General features: G+C 41.4%; 1 protein-coding gene across 5 annotated transcripts in view; it reads left to right on the top strand.

Moving 5' to 3' along the window:
• The first annotated feature begins 2,387 nt into the window (after positions 1 to 2,387).
• HSD11B1 (hydroxysteroid 11-beta dehydrogenase 1) overlaps positions 2,388 to 23,952 on the top strand; it is a 36,601-nt gene continuing 15,036 nt past the window's right edge. For 2 of the 5 annotated variants that reach the window (XM_037824785.1, XM_037824756.1), the window contains exons 1-5: positions 15,789 to 15,909; positions 16,307 to 16,596; positions 17,376 to 17,506; positions 18,409 to 18,520; positions 18,660 to 18,845. In XM_037824785.1, coding sequence (XP_037680713.1) covers positions 16,509 to 16,596; positions 17,376 to 17,506; positions 18,409 to 18,520; positions 18,660 to 18,845 — 517 coding nt within the window. In that variant the 5' untranslated portion in view covers positions 15,789 to 15,909; positions 16,307 to 16,508. Of the gene's footprint in view, positions 2,598 to 7,322; positions 7,428 to 15,788; positions 15,910 to 16,306; positions 16,597 to 17,375; positions 17,507 to 18,408; positions 18,521 to 18,659; positions 18,846 to 23,952 lie in introns of those variants that run through there. The other 3 variants (XM_037824758.1, XM_037824767.1, XM_037824777.1) reach the window with 3 other exon arrangements.

Here is a 23,952-nt window from a genome sequence, read left to right as displayed (position 1 = left end):
GTTAATAAACCAACAGGCTGGTTTATTAAATTATCAGTCAATTGGCTGCAGCTGTGACTGATGACTCACCGAAGGGCATGTCTTCCGCAATGAGAGAATGCAATTGGCTGGATTTAATCCAATAAATCAGTTGAAGACTTATAAGCGAGACAGATAGAGGCCCTTCACTTCTTCTTCGGCTGCACAGTGAAGCATTTCCTGAGGAGTTTGTCCAAGTTGCCGGTTCGTTTCCTGAGGAGTTCATTGAACACGTTCATCTAAGATCCCAGTTCATTTCCTGAGGAGTTCGTCGAAGTTCCCAGTTCGTTTCCTGAGGAGTTCATCGGATATCTTCCTTGGAGTTGACAGTTTGCTGACTGCCCTACAGAATTTGGACTCGTGCATACCCACAGTTGCGTGAGTCATTTTTATAAATTTTATAGTCATAGATACCTCTCATTGATTCTGTTTCCCTAGAGAACCCTAACTAATACAGACTTCAAAACAGAATTCTAACCCCAGACTCTTGAAGACTCTGGTACCTTATGAAAGCTACCCTCCTTTCGTTTCTCTATCCATTCAGTCTCTTCTGACCTTCCACAGTCCTTCCACTGACCTTCTTCAGAGTTTTCTAAGGAAAAGAGCAATCACATTGTAAAATTGCTAGAATCCTAAAGAAGTTGATTAAAACCCTGGTCTGGAGCCAAATTAAGAGTTATAATTAAAGATTTCCTTAAACCTCAGAGACCAGATAGAAACTTGTAACAGAATTCCAGATTTTATTATGCATTTATTGTTCTGGACCACAGGTCTGTACCAACTAAAGTTAATTGTTAGTCCCTCAGCTGGAGAAAATGCTTAAAAGCAGCAGAATAAAAAAGGAAAAACTTTAAAAACTCAGCTGTGTAAACATTTTTTAAAATGCCTTAAAAGGGCAAGAAAAAATAAAAAATAAAGTGCAACAGGCAATTTCAGAAGCTTTTCTTTTAAAGGTAGACTGGACAAAGATTCAAAACTGTACACCAAATAAAAATGAACATAGACTTCAGGAAACTGAGTATCCCGGAGTAGATCCAACAGCAGAAATAAAGGAAGCCTTGTATTTTCTTTTCCTTTTAATGGGCTCAAATATGAATTAGAGGATTTAATGAGAAACAAAGTCATTTGAAATGTGAAATTTACAGCTTAGAAAATATCCACTATGTGGCTAGGCATTTTCAAGTAGCTTTAGAAAGTATTTAAGCTAGACAGCAATACAACTTACGGTCCTCTAGATAAAACAACTGGCTCCTCAAATAGAAACAAGACCAGAAGGTCTTCCATCCTCTAAACATTGGGAACCTATAGGTAGGGACAATAGATATTGCAAGCAGAGAGGTCATTGAAAGAACCAATATCCCATATAGGCTAAGACAGAAGGATGACTATCCAAAATCTGTCCAATGAGGCTGCTCCAAAGGAGGCATTAGACCCAACAGTTCCCTATCCTTCCTCTAAACTGTAACACCCCAAATCTCAGAGGTGCCAGTGTGAACCATGTAAATTATACTATGGCATTGGGTAATTAGACATAGGTTGTCAGGGGCTATGTCCAATCTGACTCATCACTGTATCCCCGGTTCCTAGCCCAGGGCTGGCACAGAGTAGGTGCTCATTAAACACGTGTTGAATAGGCAAATAAAGAGTGGATGAATAAAGTGCATTTTTGTTGACACACTGTATTCCAGGCCTTACCAAGATGTGTGAGAAGAACACAAATCTCTGAATTGGGATGTGACTCTGTCATTAGCAGGTCTTAGTGGAATTATTGGAATAATTAGTGGAATTATTGTCCCTACTTATGGATCCCCCTCCATATGGATCCTTTGCAGTCTCCTGCCTCCCCTCTACCCTCCACTCCACACCCCTGCTGATGTGATCACTGTAGTGGTCTATGAGACACATACGCAAGTTCCCAAGGAGTTTATAATTTGAGAAATGTTGTAGACACACAGGCCTCACAGGACACAACTGGACCACTAAAGTCCTTCCTGGTGGGGAAAGAAAATCTTCCCAAACCCCTTTCTGGTTTCACTACCTTCCTTTGAGGCAAAGCCAGGAATCCGAGAGTGAATGCCTGCTAGGGAGTGGGATAAGGCCTCTGCCTGATGTGCCTCATGAGTTTGGAACTAGCAATAGTAATGGATAAGTCTCCAGGGCAACCAGGACCACTTCCAACTATTCTTGTCCCAGCCTGCCTCAAGGGTAGCTCTGTCTTTCGGGAGGCCTGATGCCTGACACCCAGGACTGGTCCACTTTGGCTTTCCTTTGGGGCTCCCTCTCCAGGCGTCTCTTGGCTACAAGCTTGGTTCTAGGATAAAGGCCTTCTTCCTTGGCCTGGGTTTCACCTTCTTGTATTAGGTGGCAGACCAGCTGGTTTCAGTCCCGAATCAGGTCTTCTGACTCCTCCCAGAAGCCAACCAACTTCTGAACAGGAAATCCTGGCCCTCCCCAAAGAGTGGGAAACTGCAGAGGAAGAGAGAGATGAAACAGACAGAAAGGGAGAGGAGGAGGGAGAGAGAAAAGAAGCAAGCAGAAAAAGGAGATAAATAGAAGTAAAACTTGATTGGAACCACAAGGTAAGAATTTTTTAACTCACGTTAGAAAATAGCATCACTGTTTGTGGTAGGGCCTAGTACACAGTGGGCCTTCAAAAAACACTGTTGAAATAATGAATCTTTTGGAATGAACTGTAGGGCTGGGCTGAAGAAGGATTTCAATGTCAAATGCTGATCAAAACCAAAAAGAAACGCCCGATGAGCTTTCAAATGTGTAGGAGGGAAGAGATGATAAGACGCAGATGGAACCATCTGTCTGTTACCGGCACTTAGAGCATTCTTATCATTTTGAGACAGAAAGTTAGGTTGGAACAAAAATGTTGCAAAGATAGTGTAAAAATATCTGCATGTTCTTTTTGAAATCATATAAAGAATTGCAGGTTTTAAGCATTTTCAAAAATAGGCTTTAAACCGATGACAGAGCACAAACACTACACTGTATCTTGGGAATTGCTAAGAATGCCGATATCTGCATTTTTGTATCCAACCATCAAATAGTTTAGTGTTATTAAAATTGAGATCTGGAGCTTTGAGGAAGGCTCATTTTAGTGCAAGAAGTGCTAAACTTGTTCAGTGGACCAAGGGTAGCCTAGAGCTGTCAATAAAAATTCTTCATGTACTGTTCACCTATCCCTTAACCCCAGTCCAGCCTAGCTGCCCAGTGTTCTGACCTTCTAAGCCCTAATGGGACTGGTCAGACAGAATTCAAAGGCACTTCTATCAGATCAGGGTGGAAGAGAAGCCCTGGCAGAAAAAAGAAATGCCATTCCCCACCGGACCATTTGCCCAAACCTTCTCTTGCCATCAATAGGCAGCATCATCCAGAGGATTGTGATTTACTTGATCCAGTCACTTGGAGAGATTAAAATTGTAAGACTCATGCTTCCGAAAGCATCTATATGTGATGATGATGTGTTTTCACAACAGTTGGCTTTTAAGAGTCTGTTCCCCCAACTTTTCCAACAGAGTTTAACTATATCAGAGAGACACTCTTGAAGTATCGTTGTGGGTTTTTTTTTTTTTAGTGCTTGTATTTCTCTTCATGGGTTATGTGAGCAAATCAGAATTGGAAGCTGAAATGAGAGTGGGAGAGGTAAGGAGAGATGGAAGAATCTCATTTCTGCTGGCTTGCTAAGATTTGAAAGGAATTGCCTTTCCCTCTTTAGTATGATATGAAAATAAAATCCAAAAATCCTAGCTCTTTCCTTATACTAATTTCAGCACAGCTGAACACTCCCTGCATGAAATTTCTGAGTTGGAACAAATCTTAAAGACAATCTAATTTAATTCCTCTTGTTTGCCAGGTGAGGGAATTGAAGCCAAGATAAGGAAAGGGCCTTGCCCGAGGTCATATGTCAGTGGTGGAGGGGAGATTGGAACTCAGTTCTCCCGGTCCCAGCCGGGGGCCTTTCAAGAATTCACCCAAACTTCACATGCAAGAACGCACCCACACTGCATCTGCTTATTAAATAAAATATTCCGTTCAAAGAATGTTCAAATAACCTCTGCGTGGCAGAAATGAAAAGGAAAAAAATATTTTCCCAAAAGTTAAGCTTTCTGGAATCGATTATGTAATTACGAAGGACCTAGGGAGCAGAGGAAGGGTGTAGGGCAGGTTTGTCACGGGTGAACTAGAAAATTTCACAGCCCTACCATTCATCCAACATTTCGCATACCTCGTCTCTTTATACATCTTCATATCATCTTCATTTTACAAGTGAGGTGTTTCAAAATTTGCTCAAATTCACATAGGGAAGAAGACAGTATTGTTATTTCCAGGTCTCTTTTTCGAAGGCCTGGGGTCATGCTCTGGATGAACAGGGATATTTATAGTTCAGAGACTGTTACACCCTTACTCGGGTCCCTCCCCAACATGGACCCTTGCTCCAGCCGTTCCAGGCTACTTGAGGTTCCTCTGACATGTCATGCTCTTTCTAGACTCCTTGCCCAAACGCACGCAGTTCCCTGTGTTTGGAATGCCCTTCTCCTGTCCTTCATCTCCATAATTTATACTTACCCTTCAGAACTTAGCTAAAGGGCCTCTTCCTCCCAGATACCTTGCCTGCCACTCTGGGCTGATAATATCCTTATCGTAGCGTTTGTCACATTATTGTGAGTCTGGATTTACCTGCCTACCTTCCTTATCCTTGACACAGCTTCCTTGAAGGCAGATATCAAATATGACTCAGCTTTTCTATTCCCAGTACCTAGCCCAGGTCTGGGCATATACAAGTGCTCAGTAAATATGTGAAAAATTGAATGAATGAACAAATGAAATACTGCCCCTCCTTTCCTTCCATTAAAATTATTCAATAAAATGTCTCTTTTCCAAGCTTTTGACTTTTGGGTAATTTGAGGGAAATAGAAGATGTCACTATGATAAGTTTCCCCTCCTTTCAAATATGGCAACCAACTCAAAAGAGACGTAGAGTTAAACTTGGCAGTTTGAACAAATATTTATTTCTGCTTCCTCACAAAATGCTATGCTCATGGTAGAATTTACATGTTTGAACCACAAGGACAAAGAGAACAGGAAAGGCGACAACAGACAAGAGACCTCAACACCATTTTTAGAAGATGGAAAGTGGGTGGACAAGTGGTAAGTGAGTTCATAAATCTGAGAATCCTGAAGCCCAGGTGCCTGCCATGGGAGGCCAACATGAAGCCACAGAGCCCAAGAGAGTCTCAGGGACCAGGTTTTTGGGAATTCAGAAAAAAGAGGGAGAGAGAAGGCTAGAAAGAGGAGGAGACACTCCAGATCCCCTCCTTTGCCCTCCACAGCTACTGCAACTGGAAAAGAAGAGTTCATTTTCTGGAGAAACTGATCCAAGGGGCACCAGTTCAGGGACACCAGGGACAGCAGAGGGTGGGGTTAGGCACAGAACTAGAAAGAGAGGAATGAGAGAAAGACTCCACACTGAAAGATGAGATGCCCCAACCCCTTTTCCTGGCTCAGTTCCCAGAACACCAAGGGCCAAGTTTATACACCACCCACCCAGCCACCCTACTCCACCAGGCAGAAGATTTTAGGATTCCTCCCTGTAGAAACTTCCCAGCCAAAGGGAAGAAATCTACAGCCACTGATATTTGAGGGTTCCCTCAATGAAACTACCAGGTACCTTCTAGATTATCCTACAGGAGCATCCAAAGGGCAAGCCCTGCTCTCATAGGCAAAGTTTCCGGCAGTCGAGGATTGGATGCCAAGGATCACCAGACATGGGATGAGAGCCTCTGACATTAAAGATGAGACTCAAACAGAAGTGAGCCAGAGATCAGGAAAAAATCACTTACGACAACAGCCTCAGCCACATCAGCATCCTCCCAGAGATTTGAGAAGACCGTGCATCCAGAAAATAAGTCTGGGATGCCAATTTTTTTTTAAGTATTACAAAATAAGAAAGAGCACTTTAAAATAAAAATGCAACTGGAATTTAAAAACTAAAATGAAGCACTGGAAGGAAAAATTGAGGAAATCTCCTAGAAAGTAGGGCAAAAAGGGGAAAAGATGAAAAATAGTTTAGAAAAAAAAAAACATAAACTCAAAGAAGCATTCCAGGAGCTCTAATATCTTCTAGTAAGAATTCCAAAAAGAGAGCACAGAGGAAATGGAAGGGAGTGGGTATATTAACAAAAAAATAATTTCTTGAAAATGGTCCTTAATGAAAGATTTTAATTACCATATTGAAAGGACCCAATGGGCAGCCAACACAATAAACTAAAAAGATTCTCACCAAAGCACATCACCAGAAACATTAGAACTCCAGGAATAAAGTTCTAGAGAGAACAAAATAGTTCACAAACCAAGAATTGGGAAACCAAACAGCAATTGGACTTCTCAATACCAATGCTGGAAGCTAGAAATAATACAGCAATGTCTTCCAATTCCTAGAAAAAAATCATCTCCAATCTTGAAATCCTTATCCAGCCAAACAATCAGTCAGGACAGGGTAAAGTAAGGACAAGCAGGCAGGGCTAAGGAGAGCTGCCACGCTGGTTTTACGTGGCCAGGGTCTGATGGCTTGCCGCCCATGTACAAGCTTGTTAAAAATGTTATCACTCCTTCATACAAGTTCTCAAAAAATTTACCTACCATTCATGACAAAGTAAACCAAGAAAGAGGAAAATAGGACAACTGAGGGGTCCAGGAGGGATGTCTCCAAGAAAAAAAAAAAAATTGATCATTTATCCAGCTAATTTGACCTATTTATTTGAGTTTTATAGCTCTTCGGGGGGAAGGGGGTTGAAGAAAACTAAGTGAGCAAACAAACAAAAATGAGCTAATTAACTCCAGGGGGAAAATACCAAGAAGAAAAGAAATACAACCATAGTACACTACATTGCTCAGCTGTAAATAATTAATCATAATAATATGAACACTGATTATTGATTTAATTAAAAATGATGACATAGTGGTATTAGGAATCTGGAAGGAAGGGAATGAGTGTGTGCATTGTAAGAAAGCAAAATCCTAAAATTCCATAGTTGGAAATCAATAAATAATTTTTAGAATTGTAAAATCAAGAAATAACAAGTAAAAGCATATTGTTTAAAATTATGGGGTCGCTTTCCAGGGAGGAAATTAAGATTTGAAGGCGATTGCCTCTGAGTATAACTAGGCCTAGGGAAGGGAGGGGGAGGGATTGCTCGTAACAATTATAAGCCTTTTAGTGCCGTTTGTTTTTTAAACCCTCTTCATGTATTATATTGATAAATATAAAAATTAATTTGTCTTTTGTTTTTAAAAAGGAAATGTCTCCGTCCTAACAGCAGTTTCCCAGGGATTACATTCTGTCTACCAGTCGTATGTTGATGCCTGGAGCCGTTAAATCAAGTCTCGAAGCTATCGTTAAAGTAATTGATCTAACTAGCTAGTTTAGCAAAATGCAGGTCTGTCAACAGGTTGCTTCAGAATCACCCAGGAGCCTTCTAAAAACACAGATTCCTGGGTGCCACCCTTGATGATTCTGATTCAGCAGTCCTTGGGGGTCCTGGGAACCTGCCCTTTAAATCCCCCCAGATGGTTCTTATGCATGGCAAGGTTGCAGAATTACTGGACTAGAACACTAGAGTGTTTGTGTTTGTATAACTGTTCCTGTGTATATGGCAGTGTTCATATAGAGAGGTCTCTCTTCCTCCCTCTCTCCTTCTTCATCCTCTTTTATCTTAACCCACAAATCCCTCTGACTGCTGAAAATATTGCCAGAAATTAAGACCCTTAATTTCACTCCTTCATACAAGTTCTCAAAAAATTTACCTACCATTCATGACAAAGTAAACCAAGAAAGAGGAAAATAGGACAACTGAGGGTTCCAGGAGGGATGTCTCCAAGAAAAAAAAATTGATCACTTATCCAGCTAATTGTGGCCTTGTACTGCTGCAATCTGAGCTTTCTCTCCCAGCCCTGGGGCTCCCTCTGCTGGCTAAAGACTGTTAAAACCCTAAGCATCCTAAACCTGGAAATTCGTCAGTTCCCTATTAGATTATTTTCTGGGGCTGTTTCTGAGCCCACAAATTTCACAAATCCTCCCATCAGACAGAAAACAGAAAATTAAACTTTAAAAAGATATTCTTGCCTTAAAGTTGTGACTATATAAAGATTGGGGGGCGGGGAGCAGGAGAAGGCAGAATGAGAATGAAAGATACATACTGTGGTCAAGACCAAAGAAGAGGAGATGCTAAGGAATTTAACTCCCCACTGTCCCCTTCTTCCTCCTCCCCTAAGAGATATGGATGGATGGGAAGCCATGTTCAGCTGTCTTCCAAAAATGGAAGGAAGGAAACAGGTTAGACTTAAAAAAAAAAAAAAAAAACTCACTGAATTTGAAAGCAGAAGACATGGGTTCAGTATGCACCCTCACTTCATTTCCTCTATTCTCAAAAGAAGCAGACTCCCTTTCCAGAGTAATGTCATCTGGAATTGCAATCCATATGTCACCCCCTCCAGCAATTCTGGCTTTTGACTCTCTATCAGATCTTTCCACAAGCTGAAAACGTGCTCAGCCTAGTACAGTGCATGACACAGAGAAAATACTCAAAAACATTTGAATGAAAACTGAACTCATTCCTAAAAAAATCTAAACCCTCGTTCAGATTGACCTGCTTCTTAGGCTCCTGAAAAGTTCCTGCATTACCCCCTCCCCCTCCTCGCTCATTCTAAACATTACATTTCCTCATGTACCTTCATTCTTCAACCCATAGCGTTCCAGGATTAGCTCCTTCAGGACTTTTCATAGATCTTCAATGATTCCTATGTGCAAGACCCCATATATTCTTGTCACTTCTCATCCCCCTTCATCTCAGAAGCTTCAAAGCTGTGACAACCCCCATCTCATTGAAACTCTTTCCCTCTTGGGTTCCATGCCTCTCTCAGGTACTTCTGCTCCTTGGATCTCCCTCCTTCACTAGCTCTTCTCTTCTGCCTGATCATCAAATGCTAGTGTGATCTTCTCTCCTTACCCTTCTGCCTCTCACTAGTGGTCTCATCTCCTCCTGTGGCTTCAACTTTAACATATATGATTTATGTTCCCCAAATGTATATCTCTAGCCTAGACATTTCTCCTGAGTGCCAAATACCAACCAGACATCTTCACCTAGTTTTATCAAGATCACTTCATCCATTAAATACTCAAAATTTCTTAAAGCACCTACTGTGTGCCAACCGCCATGCTAAACATTTGACATACACTGGTAAGATTGACCAGGCCATTGCTCTCCCAGAGCTAGCTGTGTCTAATGGGAATGACAGACAAATAAGCAAGTATAAATAAAAAGCGATGGGTGCTATGATAATAGAAATGTCCAGTGTTTGGGGAGCACCTTACCCAGCCCAAGGGAGGGGAGGAAAGGCATTCCTGGGGGAGTGACTGTGAAGGATACTGCCTAAAGGATAAGAAGAAGGTGTGGGAGGTGGGGGTCCTGGCAAAGGATTTCAAATATAGTTTGGGCTTTCTTCTAAGAATAACTGGGAGCCATCGATTCTTTGAAGCTGGGCAGTGCACTAATCTGCTGCAGCATAAAGGATTAGTTGGATTTGAGCCCACAGGGAGTTTCCACTGTGTTGTCAATGTCCCATGGCTTACGTTGAACAGTTGGCTTATAAGGCTTTCATTTTATTATTGTACTTCATGAACTATTTATGGCTTCACATATTCTTTTGTAAGCATCAAGTGATTCACAACTGTTTTTTTTAAATAAATGGATTTAGAGAAGGTGAGTTAGAGAAAAGAGGGAGGAGATTACTGAAGCAGAAAATAGCAGTGGCCTGAGTTGGGATGCTCGCAGTGAGGGTGAAGATTTGGCAGTGGGTCTGGAGAGACTTAGGAGGTAGAATTGACCAGAATTAGTGATGGATGGATAGTGGGAATATGGAGAGGGAGGAGTCTAAAAGGACTCCCAGAATTCTGGATTATTAATTGGATGGATGGTAAAGCTGTTGATTGGAATAGAGATTACTAGAAGATTGTGAATAAAAATGACAAGGTCATTGGAGAACAGTTTGGAGGCTTCCTAAAAACATAAGCACAAATTTACCATATAATCCAGCAATGCCACTACTAGGAATGTACCCAAGAGAAATAAATACCTATGTCCACACAAGGACCTGTACCCCAATGTTTGTAGAAGCACTATTCACAAGAGCCAAAAAGCAGAATCAATCCAAATGTCTATGAACTGGTGAATGGATAAACAAATGTAGTCTATCCATACCATAAAATACTATTTGGCAATAAAAAGGAACAAAGTACTGAAACATACTAAAATTTGATGGACCTCAAAAACATTATGCTAAGTGAAGGAAGTCAGACACAAATGATCACTTATCTTGTGATTCTACTCACATGAAATGTCCAGAAAAGGCAAATCTACAACACAGATAGTAGATTATTGGTTGCCTGGGGCTGGTGATTGGAACAGGGAGTTGACCGCCAATTGGGAGCAAGGGATCTTTTTAGGGTGATGGAAATGTTCTAAAATTGGATTGTGGTCATAGTTACCCAGTTAGATAGATACACTAAAAATCATTGAATTGTACACTTAAAATAAGATTATTTTCTGTTATGTAAATTATACTTCAATAAAGCTGTTAAAAAAATAATAAGGTCCATTTTGACATGTTGCGTTTGGAGTGCTTAGCAGGTATTTAAATGGAAGGGTTGAGTAAACAGGTGGTTAATTATACTACCTGATGTTTAGGAGAGAATGCTGCACAGGAGATAAAGATTTTCAAGACTCATCAAGCCAGAGATAGTAATTGAAGCCCTGAGAGTGAGGGAAATTACCCAGGGAGACAATAGAGAGAAGAAAAGAATGAAGACAGAAATCAAGAAGTAGGAAGAAAACCCAGTGACTATGAATTGACAGAAGCCAAGGCAAGCAGATGTTTTGGGCAGGGAAGAAAGGTAAGAGTGGCAAGGGCTACTGAGAAGTCAGGTAAGTGTAAAAAGACCAAAAGGAGGAAAGCAGCATAGAAAAATCCAGCAGGGTAGGAGGGAGCCCCAGAACGTTTCTTGGATAGCTCCAGGAGGTGGCAAGCCTTCAGAGGACAAAGCCACACTCAGCGCGGCATGGCAGGGGGAGCACATCCTTGATGGAGAGAAGGGGGCTGGATTCATGAGCCCGAGTGCAGGGGATTCAGAATCATCTGCCTGAGGCAATGGGGGCATGCAAAGAGCAAATGGATGGGCAGAGGTCTGGGAGAGGGATGAAAAGATGCAGGGCTCATGACTGGAAGTAAATGGCCAGAACTACAGACTCCAGCAATGGGTGTCCAAGGCCCTCGAAGGTGTTGTGCCAGCTCACTTCTCCAGGCTTATTTCTCACCACGTAACCCCACCCCTAATATTCAGTGATCCAGCCATATGGGACTGTTTGCAGTTTCCCAAACAAGCCATTCTCTTCCACACCTCCTTCTGTGTCCTCACACTGCTTCCTCTGTACAGAATGTTCCTACAAATCAACCATTATTCCACACACTACCCCCCACCACCCCCACAGGCCTCTGGAACCCAACTCAGTGCTCACTCTTACGCTTCCTGATTTCCCTGGAGCATTTCTGTTTGTGTTTCTATGTGGATCAAGGTTAACCTCTTCTCTGAAACTTTTCTTCTTTGCCCAACCCTCATGTGGAATAGGCTCTTTTCTTCTTCATGCCCCTCCAGTAGACTTCCATTATAGCATGGCAACACTTTATACCATTCATTTTTCACATCTGTCTTTTTCTAGGCCTTGCAAGGCATTTCACTGATGTTTCATTTATAGTTCCGGACCCATAGTAAGTATTAAATAATCTTAATAAATAAAGCCTCCATTCAGTCATGATACAGTATTTACTCTTTTTTCCCTTTTCCACTGGGGGGCCTTTGGGGGTTTGGTCTGTGACCAGGCTGATAAGACCCATTGTAGTGAAGGTGAATGAAGCGGTATCAGTAGCCATGGTCAAAGATGCTCCATCCACACCCAAGACACAGTGTTCCAAAGCTCTTGTGCCAGTTCTGGGGTTGCCAGATAAAACACAGGATGCCTAGTTAAATATAAATGTCAGATACACAATGAATTTTTTTTAGTATAAGCAGGCCCCATGCAATAATTGAGATGTATATACACACACTAAAAATGTATTCCTTGTGTATCTGCCATTTAGATTAAATGGGCATCCTGTGTTTTCATTTGTTAAATCTGGCAACTCTACTTCCCACCAGAGGGAAATGACTTCCCACTAGTGCTGAAATCACTGGCACCCTATGAAACCCACCTGGCTGAGGCTGCTGTGCACCTTGATGTGCCTCTGGAAAGCTGGGCTGAACGAACAAAACAAAAAATCATTGGATGGGCCAAAACTGTGTGGCGATCATGCTGGAGTCAGGCTTCTCCTCCTTCATGGTCCCCTCAGTTGGGGGGGTCTAACCCACTGCTCCCTTGTGTTTCCAGTCTTTCATCAGACTTTCCAGGAGGAAACTTTTTTCAGTTACTGTGTGTGGCCCCCTTTCCCCTCCATGCTCAGATGCAAGTCCATAGGATCTAGGCCAGAGGAAAAACCTGAAAAACTGTAACTCCAACACATTTAGAATTGTCTCAGGGATCTCCTGAGCTCATGGGCCTCTTTTGGGTAAGTTCTTTCCCTGGAGGCTCTTGGCTCTCCCAGGCCAATAGATTCCAGGTAATCAGCAGACTGCATGTGCTGCTGGGAACAGGATGCTATACACAGGGCAGTTTATTCCATCTGCAGCTCATTTTCTGAGATCTGAGGCTCTGTTAGGTGGAAAATGTGAGTAAATCTCTCCACAGGGAGTAGGGTCATGCAGAAGGGATAACGAATGAGAACTTCTTCCCTCCTTAGATATACAAGGGAAAGGAAAGAAAAGGAAGGAGAGGAGGTAGGAGCCCATGTTATCAAATAAAATGATATAAAATAATAGTTGTTTCGGTAGCAGGGAACAGAGTTTGGTAGCTGAGGCACAGACTTACGAGTTCCTAAAATCAGACCTCAGTAACTGGAGTAAGGGTAGAGGATGGGGGAACAATTTTATGCATTCTGATATAATGTTAAGATCCTTCCCTGTTCCAACATTTTGGGGTTATTTTCCCAGGAATGGGGCATGGGAGGCAGAGCCTCCGGACAGAGGATATTCACTCCACCTTTTACTCTGAGGTCTGCCCAGTGTTCCCCCTGGCAAGATTTGTTTTCAAAAGTAAGAGGCCACTTTCCTAACAAAGCTACTAAACAGTCATGAAAAGCACTACAGCTGCTGCCTCAGAAATGACAGGTGCTTCTTTCATCTACATTCTATGCCAGATGCAAGGAAATTCCCCTTGGCTGCTCCTCCTCACATCTTTGCCATTTCCGATGGATCCTCCCAGAGCTGGCTCTTCCCTCATAATCTTTTTCTCCTTTCAATCCCCCATACTCTTCCTACCTTCTTTTCTTTTTCCTGACCCCATTTATTCAACTTGTCCTGGTTGGGCTCTGACTTTGCACCTCCAGCTGCAAGGAACCCACTCTCTGTGGGTATTTGGAAACTCCCAGGTTTTAAGATAGTCGCTGAATGGGAGCTCTAATGTAGATGGGTCTATTCATTACAAAGGACCACAACAAGAAGGCGCTGAGCTTGCTTGGTTGCTATGGCAGTGAAAAGAACTTCATTTGATTAGGGAAAAGATGACTTGAAATAGATGCTAGGTAATTTAGCTCTCTCTTTTTGTCTTTAATTTTTTTTCTTTTTTGATTTGGTGAGAACCACTGGAAGAGGATTAAAGGGTGGGATTAATCTGTTAAGACTCGGATGCTGAATCCCAGTGATTTCCCTGGATTAAATCAGGTTCCAGGAAGATAGCAATTTTCTCATTGCTGTAACATCCCAGAAATACTGGAACAGAAAAGGTTTATTGAAAACCTATTTTGGAGTAAGACTAGGGAAAAATGGAAAGAAATAAAGGTGAGAGCTAATGAGAGAACCAGGTATGTAAATATGGACGTGCAGTGAATTTGGATTTTGTTATATAGTGTGGTCAAAGTGTGGTCCCCATGGGTCCCCAAGACCCTCTTTTGGGGCTGGGGGGGACATGTGGAAAGTCAAAACTGTTTTCATAATCATACTACATTATTTGCCTTTTTCACTCTCATTCTTTCACCAGTTTTCCAGAGGCTACAGGACATGTGATAACATTGTTCTGACTGCCAATGGAACGTATGTTTATGTATTATTGAGTTTAAAAAATGTCTCAGCCTTCATTTCTAATACATTAATATCATTATCAATAGGTAAAGCCTACATATACAAAAGTTCTTCGAGGTCCTGAATAATATTTACAAGTATAAAGTGGTCCTGAGACCCAAAAGTTCGTAAACCACTGACTTAATATCTCATTTACCATTATGTTGTATCCTTTTTTCCCATTAATGCATTTTTATATAAAAATTATAGTATCACTTAATTCCATGAAAATTACCTTGTTGGATTCTTTTTCTATATCCTTATGTTTTAGCGTGATAGCTTTTAGGTCACCTAATTATTAATTTGTTTGTTTCTTTGGGGTTTAAATGTGTCTTTTGAGACAGCACAATGTCAGATTTTATTTTTTAAATCAGCTAGCAATCAGCAATAGTTGATGCATTTGTTTTACAACCTATCACCCTGCAAGTTTATCTTACTCATTGTTATTTTTACTTTTAAAAAAATGTATATTTTTTTGTAGAGGACTTTAAAAATCTTTATTTCTTTTTGTCAGACAATAAACATCCCTAGTCTGCCCATCTTTCTTTCATCTCAGCATCATCATATTTTAAAGCAACTCTTTGTCGTTTACCATCATTTTACTGTTAATATAGTATTAAGTAAGTAAACCTTCAACTTCCTTCCCTCTAAAGATTAAAATGAAGTATAGTCTGTAATGTCTCTTGGGAACATGAAGTCCTTTATAAAATTGTGCATATAAATCTTGTTCTGACTGTATGTAATCTAATTTTGCACATAATTTTTTTCTTATTTTGTCCTCCATGATCTATCTAGCCTTCAACTGTTCTCAAATCTCCACTGTTTTCTGGACATGAACTTCACAGCTGTGGGCCTTTGCTGACAAATTGTTTCATCTCCTCTGGGTCTTGAATTATTTTCCCTTACTCTGAAGTGAAAATTCAATGAGTATTTCCAGATACTGTATTTGGAGTCATAACTCAATTTCTCTTAACCTCATGCACAGTTATCCCCAAGCCCAATCCCTCCTTCAAAGCACTGATGCCCATTCTTAATATCACATTTAAATCACCTCTCTGCTCTAGTTATAACTTGCAGAATTCTGGATTTGTTTTATGGTGGGGTCATTGTCATGGTTTGGTTGGTTGATTTTAAGTTGAAAAACTTAACAATGACACAGCTTAGATTCTTTCTATGAAGATTGTACCTTACTGAGTCCTTGCTACAGCCCTACCGAGGTGGTTAATTCTATATCACCCTGACAATAAATTCTGAATTGCAAAGAGTTTTCCTCCTTGCTCCTCTTATTGTTACTAGATCTATTTTTACTGGAATGTGTGCTTTCCCAGGGAGTTTCTCTTCAATAGCGCTAGTTCTTTTTCCTTTTGCACCAGGTCTGCTCATCCTAACATCCTCTCCGTGTCCCTTATTCTTCCATAGCATTTACAACACCTTGTTTAATAGCTTAGTGCCTTTTTTTTTTTTTCTGCACTCACTATTTCTTCTTTATTCTCTGTTAAAGTAATAAGTGTACGTTCCGTTGCACTTGCCTGAGAGTCCCGAACCAGTCTTGGGTTTCCCGCCATCTGGGTCCTGGAGGGTTTGCAATTTCCCTTTGATGTTGTAATACCTTTTCATTGAATGTGAGTATAGAGTTTATAGGGCTTGTTTCCTTTTTCTCCCCCCCCCCCAAAATGTGCACATTTTTTCTTAAGCTTATTTTGCTGTTTTAATTGTTTCCAACCTGGGGGGAGGAGGGGCATGGCTGAGAGTGAGATTTCACTTGAATTTGGCAGTTGTTGCTATTACTCACATTTCTGCAGAAGCCCCACACTTTCTTTCCCTTTCTCTCTTTCTCTCCCACGTTACACTTTTGAAAGGCCAGTGGTCTCTGTCATAAGTGATGTTAAGGGGAATATGGCTTTGGGGTAGGGATGCTAGGAATCCAGTCCTGTACAGTCATGAGTGTGGCCATCTGGAAGTCTCTTCTTGCTCAATGAAATGGAGTAAACATTGTCCATTATGAAATCCACCATGCAGGCTGCCAGGGACGAATGGGATCCCACCCAAAGCCAATCGCTGCTCTGACAGAGAAATTGGCTAGCACTGCCTGAGACTACTCCAGCCTCCTTCATCCCTGATGTCACATTTCAGAGGTTGCTGCCTGCCTAGGAGGTTGTGGAAAGCTCTGTAGGTTCTCTCTGTGTGTCCTACAGGGCTTCAGAGGCCAGATCCCTGACTAATGGCTTATTTGAAAAAATATCTCCTCCCCATTCTCGGGCTTTTCATGGCCTACTACTTCTACTCTGCAAATGAGGAATTCAGACCAGGTAAGTACCAATGTATCTCATTTTGGAGGAATATGTTTAAAAATACAGGGGTGCTGGAGAATTTTTGAGGATCAAGATGAGTTCCTGATCCCCCAAAGTTGCTGTAAAAAAGAAACCCTGAGGTGGGACTGTATTTCTGTGTCCTCCAGCCACAGACTGTGGGTAGGAGGGGCATGGGGAGGGGAAATTGTGTAGCCAAAAGCTTGCCAAATAGACCATGCTTTATTTGGCACACTTAATGGAAATCAATTTCAAATGCACTACAAAAATGAGGGTAATTCCAAAATGCGCAACTCAGCCAGATAATTGGGCTCAGGAGACAGACTGATAAGTGGGAGGCAAAAAGGACTCTGGAGTTCATGACCAAATAAAAGTGAGGGTAAATCCTTGGAATCCCTATGAATACATGTGTTTGATTACTTTTGAAATTTTCTTTGAATTGAGCAAAATTGGATACGTCCAGAAATGTCTGGAATGCCAGCATTTGGGCTGAATCATGACCTTCCTGGCCTTGTCCCATGATTTCTATCCACAGGGTTTTCAGGAAGGACAGAAGGAACGCTTGTTTTGAACAATTCAGCCAACCCTCATTTCAGGGCATGTTCACAAAAGACTCCAAGTGTTCTTTCAGTGATTGTGTGCAGTTTGAAACAAATTTATCTGGGATTGTAAAACTGGAAAGTCAGACATTGAGATAAGGCTGTCCACATCCAGAGAGGGAGGAGGGACTTTGCTGCCAAATTGGGTATGGTCCTCACTTCCTTTTGGGGGTTCCCCAGAGATGCTCCAAGGAAAGAAAGTGATTGTCACAGGGGCCAGCAAGGGGATCGGAGAGGCGATGGCCTATCATCTGGCGAAGATGGGAGCCCATGTGGTGGTGACCGCGAGGTCAAAGGAAAATTTGAAGAAGGTGAGGGTTCTGTGCCCATAGACATTTGTAAACTCATAGGATCACATGTATTTTTATGTATACTCATATATGTACACACAGACACACAGAAACTGGCACATCCACACACAAATGTAGATAGATTAGATAGATGAAAGATAGATAGATGATAGAGAGATAGATAGATATCTACATATATATGACATATGCAGGGGTATATATAAACACATATGCATATGAATATATTTTCTTAAATGTGTACTCTCATATGTAGGTTCAAACACCAAACCACCCACAAGGATACAAATATGCACATTCTCGCTTTCACTCCCGTAAACACATAAATACTGCATACTCAGGCACAAAGTTCTTGAGCTATGGATGCTCATAGACATGCCTATTCACATGCATTTATACACAGAATCATAAATATGTAGACATGTATTCAGATACTGAAATTCCAGCATATACTTATGAATACATATTCTCATGCCTCTGCAGATTCTCACACACATTCCCCCTCACATACTCAAACTCACAAACACCAGGATGTAAGGAAACTCACAAATCTAGAGTTATCCACATAGAAACCAACATCCATGCTCATAATATATTCAGAAACATATGTACAGAAACCCATGGGCATACATCATGGACTTAAACCCCAGTACAGTGATAATTTATCCACTTACGTACATCCCACCTTGTTCCAGAAAGTATTTCAGAGAGAGGACAATGATCAGGTCAGGTTTTATTTAGCCAAACACACACACACGTACACACACACACATACACACACACCCTAACATTTCACATCAAAACAGGGCTGTGAGCAACCTTTCATTTTAACCCCCATAACCTCAGAGACTACCCTCCAAAGGTCTGCAGCCAAGGCCAACGCCACTGTTGCTGTGTCCCTGCAGGTGGTATCCCACTGCCTGGAGCTTGGAGCAGCCTCAGCACACTACATTGCTGGCGCCATGGAGGACATGACCTTCACGGAACAATTTGTTGTCAAAGCAGGGCAGCTCATGGGTGAGGCTGCTTCTCCTCCCTCCTTCTCTGGACTCTGCCCTGGGTGTCACCCCGGAGTGTTGGGGGCTGAGGACCAGTGGGAGGGAACTGGAAGGTATCAGCCCCAGATGCTTTCTCCCAACATAGCCATCTCTTGCAGGAGGACTAGACATGCTCATTCTCAACCACGTCACCAACAGTTCTATGAATTTATTTAATAATGAGATCCACCACGTTCGCAAAAGCATGGAGGTCAACTTCCTCAGTTACGTGGTCCTGAGCGTAGCCGCCTTGCCCATGCTGAAGCAGAGCAATGGAAGCATTGTCGTGGTCTCCTCGATAGCTGGTGAGTGGGGCGGGGGCCCGTGTGGAAGGTAGGGTGGGACAAGTGCCAGGAAAGGTGCTAACTCTGTGGTGAACATGAATTTTTTTCAGTTTCCCTGCAGAGAAGTAACACAATATGAACTTGAAGTTGAAATGATCACAATGATATTAAGCAAAAGCTGGTTAACAACCTGCCTATCTGCCTGGGCAGGCAGATATACTAACAAGAGATTTGAGTATATAAACTCAATGAGGGGCACAAGAGTGTAAAAGAGACACAACTGAGAAAAAGTGGGGCCATAAACAATGGAGGGTTGGCTACAAAATCCCTGAATGTAACAATGAAAGAACAGCTCAGGGTGCTCATTAGAAGCCTGGTGGCTTGTGATCTGCAAACAGAAGACCAGGGGAACATCAGAGGCTGCTGGAAGTATGGTCTGTCCTAATCCTAAGAGAGAGACCTAGTCACAGTGGGTAAAAAGGACTTTGCTTTCTCCATGAACAGGAGCTCTAGGTTGGTGAAGCTAGTTGATGACAAAGGTAGAACTGAAAAGTGAAATACTTTAATAATATATAGTTGCCTGATAAGTGGGTTAAGCTAAGGCAAAGTGAAATGAACACCAAAAAATATATATATTAGTAACAAGCCTGCCTGTATTTGGGGTAGTCTCCAAACTCTGAACTTGCTACAAGTCTAATTTAAACAAACAACTGGGTGGGAAGGGAGTGGATTCAGAAAAGAAATGTTCTTAAAGAGAATTCTGTGGGACCAAAAGAGGTCCCTGATACTCTGGATGGTGGCAGCAGCAGAAGTTATCACCTATAAAAAGCCAGAGGGCTCCATTTCATCATGGATCCGGGAGAGAATTTCCATATATCTGTTGATGAGTCAATGGAAGGATGAAGCTGGAAGGTGGACACCAGGATCAAAACCAGCCACCTAGACGTGGCTCTTAGCAATATAAAAACAAGTAACCTGGAGGACTTTTTAAATTGTTAAAGATTGTATGAACATTAATTATTATTATAACTAACAATGACATCTGTGTTGTAAAGAGGTCTATTTTCTGGTCAGCAAAGGCCTGAATAATAACGGGATAAAAGGCAGTGTGTCTGTGCTACCCGCCAAACAGAGTGATTGATATGCATCCCTGTGCTTCCCAGACACAGCCTCTCTCTGGGCTGAAAGGAAGGGAGAGCTTCCAGATGCATACTGAGTGGGAGGGTGCTGGGCACATCCCCAAGCCATCCAAGGGCATTGGCCAAAACCCTTGCATCAGTCACGGTGGAGGTGGCTTTCATGATTTGGTTGATTAAATAATACAGCCGTCCTAGGCAAAAGTAGTCCTTCACCTTTGGTTAGAGAATTTTACTTTCTATAAGGCTCACACACTCTAAATGTGCTTAGAAGGAACCAGAATTACTGTAGAAGCCCAAGCACATGATGAAATCCTGATAACCTCTGTTTCCACGTCTTCGACACCTACCAAATGTCACTTTGTAATATCCATGAATTCTGAGAGGTGTACTACTCTTGTGTCTGTTTTTTGGATAGCTGGAAGAGTTCAGCTGTGTCTGTGAACTTGCAAAGTACAGATACATTGCTTTCTCTCCCTAACTGAAGAATAGTCTCTGTTCTATGCTGCATTCTTTTAAACAATTAGCAAGCATATTCCTTAATCCATCCTCCTTAAACTCTGGGTTCCAAAAACATGGAGTGCCTAAACCTCAACTTTATCCTTAAGGTCAGCTAAAGAGTATTGAGTGGAGTTTTAATCATGTTTTCCAGGGAATGTATTAGGTTGTTTATTGAATTACAGTGATACGCAATTGTTTTTATCCCTAATGCATTTTTGGGTATTGCATTACATTGCCAAGAATATGTGTGGTCCTGTCTGCTAGGATTCTTGAGGGAAACCCTACCCTTTTAATATGTTCTATAAAGGCTCAGCGACTTTTAGTATCAACAGAGACAGCATTGCTGCTTCTGGGAACTTCCTTACAGTATACATCCACCAATTAACACCTTTTTTGCCACCTCCCAAACATGTTTCTATAAATTTTAGCATCCAGTTATACTGATTAGACTCCCCTCTTCCCACTATGCATTAGTTTGGATAAAAGTTCAGCTGCTGTAACAAAGACCCAAATTTACAATGACTTAAACAAATTGAAATTTACTTTTCTGCCATTTAAACAACCTGGGGTCGGCAGTCCAGGGTTGCTATGGTACTTCTGCCCCAAGAGGTTGTCCAGGACCCAGACTCCTTCTGTCTCAGAACCATAGGGTGCCATCCTCATCTGCAGGTCCGAGGTGGCTCACTGCTATGTCTGAATCCTAGCTAGAGAGGATGGAGAAAGAAGAAGGGTACAACCTAAAAGTTGTGCACTTCCCTTCTCCTCACATCGCAGTGCTCATACCCAACTTCAATTGTGGTCTTTATTCAAGGTGGACGTGTATCTGACCGAAAATCAGAAGTAAAATTTCAATAAAAAAAACACTGATGTTGATAAACAATGAACAGCCTTTCTCACATTACCCATGCCAAGAAACACATAAGACTGGAAAGAAGTATGCCATCCAGGCCACCCCACATGTGTATCCCAAACCACATACACCCCACACATGTCCCACATGCCACACACCCCATGTGCACCCCACCACACATACCCCACATGTGTCAAAGATATATGTATATAAACATACACACACAAACCAGACCCCACTCTCTCACATTCAAGGTCTATCCTGAAAACACAACTTCCATCCAGTAGTGGGTGCAGGGGACAATAAGGGAGAAGAAAGAAAGGAAAAGAGAATGCCCAGATGGCGTTTGTGACAAAAACCGAAAAATAATAATACTTGAATTTGACTGAAAAAACAATCACTGGATTGGGCAGAGAATACTTGAAAACATCTGGAAAAAGTTTATCTGCCATTAGCCAAAATGGCTCTTCTTGACTTAGGTTCAATTATAGAAAAGTAAAATTTATTCCACTTTCAGGCCCCTTGGCTTTGCGAATCCCTTACCTATGGCACATCATTTTAGTTGCACACACAGTGGCTAGAACAGAGCACTTAATGCTGTTTCTCCACCCTGTCCTTACCCTGCTCAGAGGACTCAGGGACAAGCCCTCTACGTCTGTCTCCCCTCAAAATCCAGTTAACCCCACCTCATATGAAGTCTTTTTCAGTACTCACCACTTTCTTTTCCTCTATTTTGGTAAGTGACTTTTAAAAATCCTGTTTCTTCTTTCTCTTTTTTGGCTTCATTGGTGATCCAAATATTAATAGCAACAATACTAATATAAATGCTAAACACACTGGACACGCATAAGTGTGGGGAGAAAAATTTTATCCGTGACAAGAGAAATGAAAGACCTATTTTAAAGTGAAATGAATCAAAATAAAAGACTGGGTTTCTTTAAATATCCAATATGAAAACACGTCAAAAGGAACAAAAGAACCTTGCCATTAACCTCTGAATGCTCAGACCTTTCTTTGGAAGCTCCACAAAAGGCACCAGTTACCTATTCCTTTTTCTCCAAGTACATCTTTTAAAAAGATCAACATTCAAGATATATATTTTTCAAGTCATTCAAATATATCCCTTTTCTGGTTAGCTCATTTGAAGTGTGTTTCACACAATTTTTAACATAAATATGCAGTATTTCAGGCACTTTATGAACTGACTTGTAAGGGGCAAATACTTCATAAAACAATGCTTCTGTGGGAAATCTCAAACCAGTATATGAAGTCACTTGTTGGAGCTTAACATGTTTGTCAGTTGAGGACTGCCTGTGTGGTCTAAACCTATTTCAAAAATTCAACATTAAGGAGAGAGAGGGAAAAAAAAGCAAAACAAAACAGATTTTTCAGCTGCACATATCAACTAACAGGATTTGGCATATCCAAAATGTTGTTATGAATAAAGACAAGAATATACAGATGTAATCTCATCCCTACCTTGAGCTCTAGCATACCCACTCCTTCTGAAAGGTGGACAAGTGCCTCCATGTAATGGATTTGTAGTGGGGGGTCAAAATCTGGGATGCGAAGGCACCTCAGAACTAGAGTGAAAAAGGGAGATTTATCTCTCATCCCAATAGTTCAAGTTTTTCTAAGAAAAGATGCATCTTTACTCTTAAATCTAACTACTTCAACAATAAGTTTAAAGGACGCCAGTCTCCACAGTGAGCAGAAGTATTTACACATGTGAATATAGGCATTTGGTGGGGATGTGGGGGAGTGTGCAGAATTGGACTGCTTGTGGGGAGTGAGCAGAAATATGTGGAGGTGAAGTATGTGTGTGTGTGTAGATGTGTCATCCGAAGGGCCTGGAAGACTGCCAAGAAAGGGATCAGAGTAAGAATCAACAACCTGGGCATAAAAATTTCAGGAGTCATTATTGCCTAAAGTAAAGAGAATGTGCTCTGGCAGAACCTGAAGGGTTGAAACAGAACCTGCTGGACTCAGCTGGGAGTACAATTGTTACAGCTGCCCCAAAAGAGAGTAGGGGACACTTGGAAGTGAGAAGGCTCCCTGCTGAAGCCAGTGACCAATTAGTACAGGTTGAGAACAATAGAATGCTATCCATGACAACTATACTTCCGTGTTTTCCCCTTGAAAGACTGGGTAGAGCCTAAGCAGCCAAGGCAGTTGCCCCTACTAGACTATGGGTTCATTCGAGTGCCCTTCTGGATGAAAACAGCAGCATTCTACCATCATTCATGCCTTTATTTTTACTCACCAAGGAGTGTGAGAAGGCTAACAACAAATACTCTGGAAATATATAAGCAGAAAATTAAGTCTTGAGAAGAGAAGATAATAAACGGAAAAAAAAAGGAAAGAAAACAGGATCGGTATATAGATAATATTATATTCAAAAGAAGGAAGCACAGCAGGAAGCTATTTTATTTCTAAAATAAATTTCTCATACAAGATTGTAAATAGAAGGCCCAAAATAATGAAAGAGCAATGCCCCCAACAATTTTTTAATGTTTCTATGATTATAAAAGTTTTATGTATGTAAGTATGTGGGGGTGTGTGGGTGTGTGTGTGTGTGTGTGTGCATATACACATATACACATTATGAAACTTTGGAAAATGAAGAAGAATATAAGCTGAA

Source organism: Choloepus didactylus, chromosome 2, assembly GCF_015220235.1.
Source record: "Choloepus didactylus isolate mChoDid1 chromosome 2, mChoDid1.pri, whole genome shotgun sequence".
Classification (NCBI taxonomy): domain Eukaryota; kingdom Metazoa; phylum Chordata; class Mammalia; order Pilosa; family Megalonychidae; genus Choloepus; species Choloepus didactylus.
The sequence above is the reverse complement of the archived record's forward strand: the minus strand, read 5'-3'. Positions and strand labels throughout refer to the sequence as shown.